General features: G+C 38.7%; 1 protein-coding gene across 11 annotated transcripts in view; it reads right to left on the bottom strand.

Annotated features, from left to right (window-relative positions):
- Window positions 1-90: 90 nt before the first annotated feature.
- Window positions 91-7,980, bottom strand: part of TTC3 (tetratricopeptide repeat domain 3) — a 66,356-nt gene continuing 58,466 nt past the window's right edge. For 10 of the 11 annotated variants that reach the window (XM_074601967.1, XM_074601975.1, XM_074601947.1 and 7 more), the window contains 8 exons: window positions 7,218-7,318; window positions 6,452-6,545; window positions 5,754-5,852; window positions 3,195-3,616; window positions 2,615-2,735; window positions 2,235-2,462; window positions 1,927-2,016; window positions 91-1,387 (listed from right to left, as the gene is read on the bottom strand). In XM_074601967.1, the coding sequence (XP_074458068.1) occupies window positions 1,277-1,387; window positions 1,927-2,016; window positions 2,235-2,462; window positions 2,615-2,735; window positions 3,195-3,616; window positions 5,754-5,852; window positions 6,452-6,545; window positions 7,218-7,318 (1,266 nt within the window). In that variant the 3' untranslated portion in view covers window positions 91-1,276. The remainder of the gene's footprint in view (window positions 1,388-1,926; window positions 2,017-2,234; window positions 2,463-2,614; window positions 2,736-3,194; window positions 3,617-5,753; window positions 5,853-6,451; window positions 6,546-7,217; window positions 7,319-7,980) is intronic. The other variant, XM_074601982.1, reaches the window with a different exon arrangement.

Below are 7,980 nucleotides of genomic sequence, written 5' to 3'. Positions count from 1 at the left end.
TCAGGCACAAGGTGCCTTAGCTTTCTAGCATACAGCAGATTACGCACCAATAACTCAGACTTAGCAAAAATATTACACCAAAAAACCACATCAGCTGCAAGAGTAATTTTATTTTTGATCGAAGTGACAATTAATATACGGATTCATCATAGAATAGTTTAAAAGTTCATCTGGAGGATACATACTCACTTGGGGGAACAAATGACCCCTAGAATTAGCTAACTTAATCTCATACAATCAATTTAATACTGCTTGTATCCCAACAACAGTCACCCTGAAGTTTCGGAGTGGTTAAGCTGTACACGCTCTAGTCCTGGTCTTTTGGCTACTTGAGACAAATTTTACAGTGACGGAGGTACTCTGGCAGGCCCAGACTTTTAAAGCAGTAGGACAACTGTTCTTTCAGCCGTTTGTATTCTGTACCTCAGGCTGTTGATGAACATTCATGCACAGAATACAGATGCAGTGTTGCTTCGTCAAAAATAAAAATCCCGTAATTCTGATTGAAGCAAATCAGCTCTTCAACAATGAGGGAAATTCAAACCATATTTCAAGATTAAACAATTGAGCCACAGTATTCCAACTCAATGATACACAAACAGAAAGAATCGCATAAATACTTAAAAATTCTTGCTTCAGAATATTACTAAAAGTGATTATTTAAACAATTTTAATTATTAGCTATGGATTTGTGCAGAAAAAGGAGCTGCAATTATATGAACTGCATTCATAATGACCGCAACAAGCCCGATTTGAATCCTGCAGTTAAACTGTAGTTGTTTATGCCAGAGGAAAGCAATGTCTTGGCTGTTCCAAATTCTGCTAGTCTGTCATTCAGGTCACCTACTTGTTTAAGATTAGAATTTATTTTCAGTGCGGTTTAAGCTCTGAAGGAAACCCCTTGCTTTACAGGAATTATGCACCATCCTTTGAGAAAATTAGATATAGTAGATTCAATATCCCTTGGCCAAAATAACCTACCAGTTTTGTGTGCTGCTGGCCCCTGAACTACAGCGCCTTCACGCATTTAGGCAGCAACCAGGACAAGTGCTGGATCTTGGAGTATGCTAACCTGATTCTGCAGGTGCCTTGGCAGTACCAGCGTCTTGCAGCTTAACGCGAAGTGTTAAATACTGAGTCAGTCTGAGTCCTGCTACCATCTTCAATAAAACCAAGGTTCTGTCTCTTTCTAGGCATCGTGTTTCTGTTCCTTGTCACGGTGGTTACTCTGCAGCTGCTTTACAACTTACTATAATGTGTTCAAATAAAACAAGGTTTAGGCGTATTTGTTCCGTGCAGGAAGCTCAGGGAAGTCTTCAGGTAGCAGAGCGTGAACGCGGCAGATGGGGCAGGTACTTGAATGTTGCTTAAGCCATGTTCTAATGCACTGCAAGAACAGGAAGATGATGTTGAGGAAACAGTCTGGTATACAGAATTCAGCTTAAGTATGTAAATAATTGTCACTAATAGCAATTTTTCCAACATGTCCTATGTTACTAGGATTTGCAGTTAGAAAACTGTTCTCCAATTTTGATGCTGTGCTGATCCATTTACATTTGCACCTGTTCTGCAATAACAAATCAGCAGTAAACAAATAAGGTAAGGGGAAAAGGTCATGGACAGAAGTACCAAGTTATTCTAACATAATTCTGACTTTCTCACTACATTAAGTTATGCATGCAACTGGTATCAGGTGGCAAACGCAGGGTTTAGAGTGAATTATCATTTTAGTTAAATGTAAGACACAGTAAGACCGCGTATATAGCGAGTCTCGGTGTACAAAGTACGTAAAAGAGAATTGTGCACTGTTCTTGAAGCACTGAAGCGTAAGGGGGAGGAGGGTTACTTTTAGAAAGTCAAACAATGGCATAACTGACCAGAGTTTGTAAACGTTTGCATCTAAGTGCTAAGAACAAAAGTCCTTACTTCTCTGTGAAAATGATGCCCGCATTCTAGTTCACACGAGTCTCTGCTTAGCTCATCGTGACATATTGTGCAAGGATCATCGCTGGAGGCCTACACGTAAAATGGTAAGTTACTTAAGAACTAGTCAACAATTAATCGGCAAAGTCTAATAAGCTAATAATGTGACTAATTTTAACCAAGTATATTTAAGCTTTTGTACTCAAAATGAACAAGTCAATTATTTTTTTCAGCAATACTTTGATTATTTCATGTCTTAAGAGAGGTACAGGGCAATCACTTCACAGTCATTGCAACAGCAGAGAACTTACTGTATAGTCTAGTTTTTTCCATTTAGATTTAGGTGTTGCTCCAACATTTCCCCAGGGCTGGAGATTTGGCTGAGATGGATTTTTACTCGAGGCATTTTTATGCACAGGTCTCGCCTTGGGTGGGCTGGGCACATTTTCTCCTGCAGGTACTTCCCGACTCTGATCTCCAGTCTGCGCTGGTGAAGCGGAGGATACTGACATCACAGGTCTCCCTGTTGAAGTTGGTGCCTAGACAGGTATTGGAAGAGAATTTTGAGCAAGTTCGTACTTCAGAGCTTGATAGCAGAGGAAAGTTTGCCGTCTTTTCTGGACTGTGCTGCACTGTTTCCTCTGGCAGAGACACACAGTAGAAAAGGCAGCAGCTACATACAGCACAGTACCTTATTTTGCTGGTCCAGAATGAGTTCTGTCACTCTGCTTAGAATTTCATCTAAGCTCAAACCTGACAATGTATTTCCATTTCTTCTTTGTACATCTTTTATAAAGCTAATAAAGTCTGAACTGAAAAAAAAAAAAAGACACGATTACTGACTGGCAATACCATGGTCATCATCAGCATTAGAGAACACTGTAGCTTCCATGTTTGATTCACAGCAGTAGAGCCTTTAAAAGATACAAACATCTCAAATGAACTGTAACAAGTACCTGCTCCCAATACCTCTGAATAAACTCGGATCTAGCTACCTTAACTGTAAAAAAAACCCAAATGATAAAATACCACTACTGCTACTGCTTCTATTTGCAGGTGGTTCTAATTGGAAAAAAACACCAAAACACATAAGCCAACACAGTAGGTCTGTTCCCTTAAGGAATGGCTCTGAATGGGAGGGGAACAACTAATATTACTCTTCTCGTGAAACAGAAGCCATCTACTAAGAAATCAAGTCTTGTATTTTATCATTGGATGTTCAGAACTTCTGTTACCGGGCATAACATTACACACATTAAAAAAACCTGTACCTGCTATAGTTTGGGAATATACTCTGTAGATGTGCAATAATGTTTTCAAATGCTTTGGGAAGCATTTTGTTGTTTGGGAGTCCAGAAGGCCTTTGTTGTATAGATGAGTCACCTCCATGGTTCTGGTTTGGCTGGACATTCTGAGTATTATTTCCAGAAATCCCTGACGGGCAAGTTCCTGAAACTTTCTCAGAATATGATCCTTCCAAAGGTTTGGAGTGCATTTTCACTGACCCACCACTTGCAGAACAAGACTTAGAATTTGCGTATGCTGGCTTAACTCCAGCCTGTGTATTAAACGAAGCATGTGTTGGACCTGGATCTTCAGCACTTGAAAATGCAGGCAGTAAATTAGGATGTGCAGGTGCAGAGGAATACATGACAATGGCTGGATCGCTGACGGGAGGTCTGCCTTGTTTTGCCTAGGAAATAAACAGATTTCACAGGAAAAGAGAGTGATTAAAAGAAATTGAGCAGAACTCGCAAGCATTTGCAGCATGAACTATGACACATTTGGTCGTGCTAAGGAACTGGAAGGTCGTATCCATTTATCTTAATTTGCTTTACTTAGGTAAAAATATTGCACAAAAGTGCTCTTTAATATGTACTACGTATTTAATCCTGTTTGAAACAGGATTAAATAGGAGAGCACATATGCAAAGTGTTCCTTTAACTTTAGGGCCTTTAACTTCATAGAATCATAGAATGTGTTAGGTTGGAAGGGACCTTTAAAGGCCATCTAGTCCAACCCCCCTGCAGTAAGCAGGGACATCTTTAACTAATCAGGTTGCTCAGAGCATCATCAAGCCTGGCCTTGAATGTCTCCAGGGCTGGGACCTCCACCACCTCTCTGGGCAACCTGTTCAGTGTCTCACCAGCTGAGATGGACAGCTGTAAGTCGTACAAAAGCATAGCTTAAAGTTGGTGCCAGCAACAGAACTGCTTTAAATAACTGACATCAATTTGAAAATACAAAATTCACTGCTTTTAATAGATTATATAATCTATATATAATCCAGTGTAATTTTTTTTTTAAACAGAAACACGTCAGCTATAATCATCAAACTTCTTTTTGCACTAACGACTCTTTTCCATAAATGGAAAGAACTCCTTAAAATAAGTTTAGTTGTTTGACCCTGTGACAGCTATTTATTTCAGTACTTGACTGCTCTAAGAAGGCTGCTTTCTAACACACAGACCTAAAATTCTACATTGCTTCATACATACATTTCATCTTTTTTATTTGGGTTCACGATTTGCCTATTAAAGTCCTCTCAAAGCTGAAAGAATTACAGATCTCTCTTCTAAAAGGTCACTCCTGTATTACTGCAGTAAAAATAGATACCAAATGCAGAACAAGAGGCTCAAAAGTCACTCTTTCCCAACCTGTAAACTGATGGTAACCTAAGGATGGTAACGAAGTTATCTACATATTCTGAAGAGTTATGTGACAGTAAGTAGAAAGAAGATACCTAGAAATAAGTGGAGAATAAAAGGTATGCCGGACAGCGTAAGTGTAACTATTGCTTGTATAAATCCAGAAAAACTGTAGTAACAATCATAAATATATGCTATTAGAACAGAGGCTTGAACCTACATTATACCAAAAACAAACAAAAAGAAAAAATGTGACTTTCTGGAGAGAATATATATATATAAAGTTGTGTGTCATCTTCAGTGAATTCAGAAATTCCATCTGTGTGCGCTACGAGTGCGTTTTACTTATTGTGTCAGTTACCTCCCCTATTTTGAGAGATGACTGAACCCTTTTTTCCTCACTACAAACTGCTCCAGGCCCAGTTTCTGAGTGCTGTTTGTCTCCAGGACTGGGCATCAGCTCTGTGCCCCGGTTTCAATTTCACCGCCAGTGAACAGTGGCACGCAGGCTGGTGGCACCCCTGCTGCGGGCAGCTTGGCTGCAAGGATTTTATCATTGCCACGTGTCTCCCCACCACCATGCGGATGAACAGGGTGTTCATGGAGCACCGAACTTACACTGACTTCATCCTTGCACCAGGAACAGTTGCAGCGTTCAGAACTAATGGACATGATTTGAGCAAAGCATCCGTGGACCAGTTGGCCACTGAGAAAATGGCTTTAAATAGTATTTATCTGGGATGCAGTCATTATAAATTAATTTCCATAAACGGCTATACTCCATCTAGTTCGTAAGAGATATGACTGGAAGTTGATTTTGGTATTCGTAATCAGTTACACGTTGGTGTAACCGAGCCTTGTCCCTATGGATTTTGGTGCTATAGGAAAGTCACAGTATACAAAAACGTTAGTCCCAATTCAGACAGAACATGAAGCATTTTCAAGTGAAACAGCTTAAGCCTCTCAAAGGACTTGAGAATGTGCTTCTCGCTGGAGTTCATCACACTAATCTGCAGTCACCTTTTCCTTTTGAGCATCACCTGGACGTATGGAGAGCCTGATGATTTTGTATTCAAGGCTATATATTCAAGTTGTTTATGTGCATGTCCTACAACAGATAGCCATACCAATGCCAACTTAAAGAACTTCTTAACAAACTGCTATCAAATGTAAGATACATACTAAGACGCTGGGAGGAGAAGGAAGATCCACAGTTTCTGTTTTAGTGAGGCAGTTCCGTACACCGTTTTTTACGCTTTGAATTTTTTCTTCATACTCAGCCTGCAGAAGGAAAACAAATTATCCTCCACATCAGCATTAACTGAAACTCGCTCCTTATTAAAAATGGCAGCAACACAACTACCTTTTGCAAAACACCAAAGATACCAGGCCTTTCAAATGGCGATGTAAGGCTGCGATTTGTTACAGTAACATAAATCTGTATTTAAGTACTTGCGTTGACGCTTGAAAGGGTTTGGGAAACCCTTTCTGGTTCTTAACACTCAGCCTAGACATTTTACATCTAAACTTTTCAGAGAGTTTTCTGTTGTTTTTAAAGAAGTTGTGTGGATTTTGAAAGCCAAAAAATACAAGAGAACAAGGGGCTAGACTTGTTAATGTGGGATCCAATTTTGAAGCAAGTGTATAAAGGACAGATCTTCGCCTTTATAAAATTGAAGGTATTAATTGTAACTTAACTATACTTAAGTAATCTAGACTTAAAACTGTACATTTCTTTTGTTATTAAAAAAATGCAGTTCAGTATTTGGAGGACAAGCTACTCGTGTTTTAAAAAAGGAATGCAAAATTATTTAACATATTTCTTCTGCTTTAATTTCCAAAGTTACACTTAAAGCTTGTTAAGAGAAATTGAGGCTTACCTCTACTTTTTCACGTTGTTTCTTTACATTTGAAATAAATATTTCCCAAGAATCAACCTGTGGTTTCAACTTAGGTGCTGCTGAAGCTGAGCTGCTGAAGTATTTAAGATTTTCAGTTAAACTCCAACAATCCCATTATTTTTGCTTAACACCAATGGCTTTAAGTACAGCAATTCCTTTCACTACCAACTAAATCACAGTTACAGACTTTAAGCAATCTTAAGTTAAAATCAGTTAAATTACTGGCACTTTGATCCCATCCAATCTTAGAAGCAGACTTCTCAAATGTAAATCAGTATTTTACAGCAACATAAAGACAGGGAAAGGGAACATGCTGTAAGTTTTTAAAAAGGTAACACCAAGGGTTAAATTATTTCCTTCTAAGGAAGAAAACAATGTTGTTGCACGCCCAGCAGTTTTGTTTGCCCTCTTTTTGTATTTACATAGAAATAGAAAAGCCCTTTTTTTAGTGATACTGTGCAGGAATAACTGGAATGTTCCCAGCAGTCTGATCTTCCCTGGTGTCCTGGGAAGACAAGAAGCTCGCTCCTGCTTAACTACCACACGCCTTGGTAATTTAAGACTAAGAAGAAATTCAGCTTCAGGAAAGCCGCATCGAACTATTATGCTTCTACCCGCCTTTCAGGCTAGCATCCCTTTGTGAGCAAAACTGACTTGTCTAGTTAAACGATCGTGATTAACATTCGGTAGTTACTTGTTTATAGCAAGGAGTAGCAGTGAAATTTGTGGTGCAAACTCTCCATACCCGCTCAATGACTTCAGCATCTTGAGATTTGCTTCTGCATTGGCAGATATGCCATTTAGCTTGCATACTTCAGTCTCCTTCCAGTTTGTGAGTACTGATATCTGTAACAAAACATAACTGTGTAAAAAAACAAAGAGGGCAGTAAAAGCACTGCAGTAGCACAAGGAATAAAACCTCAAAATAGATTTTATTAAGTATCTGAAACAATAGTTTGACGATATAGAGTACAGCACACACACAGTTCCTACAGTGAGGAATTTCAAGTGGAATTAACAGTCCTGGCAGGCCTTTGGGACGATAAAAAGGCTACATTCACTTCAACTGACAGCAGAAGGGTTCCATTAGTGTTCCATTTGCAACTCTCTCCCTATATATATATACACACACACACACACTTTTAAAGTGATTAAGGCAGTTATTTAAATACTGACGTTATTTAAAGACTAATGTGGACCAACAATCTAATCTTTTTATAAAAATCGTACTGCAGACAAGACAGCCTTCAAGCCCTTCTTAAGAAGGATGAATTGTTCATGACATTCAAAGCATTTCCAGTATAAAACATACTGTTTTAGAAAATATCTTGGTATTTATCAGTACTCTCCTCCTTTCAGCACAACACGTAAGTTGGTTGTTGCATTCTGGTTCTACCTGGTAAAGAAGTAGCAATATATTCACTAACTATAACTTTTAACAAGGAATTTTTTTATGTTCCTATGGTTAATTCTTACTAATGGATAACAAGGATAAGTATGAAACTGAA

Source organism: Larus michahellis, chromosome 1 (genome assembly GCF_964199755.1).
Source record: "Larus michahellis chromosome 1, bLarMic1.1, whole genome shotgun sequence".
Lineage (NCBI taxonomy): Eukaryota > Metazoa > Chordata > Aves > Charadriiformes > Laridae > Larus > Larus michahellis.
The sequence above is the reverse complement of the archived record's forward strand: the minus strand, read 5'-3'. Positions and strand labels throughout refer to the sequence as shown.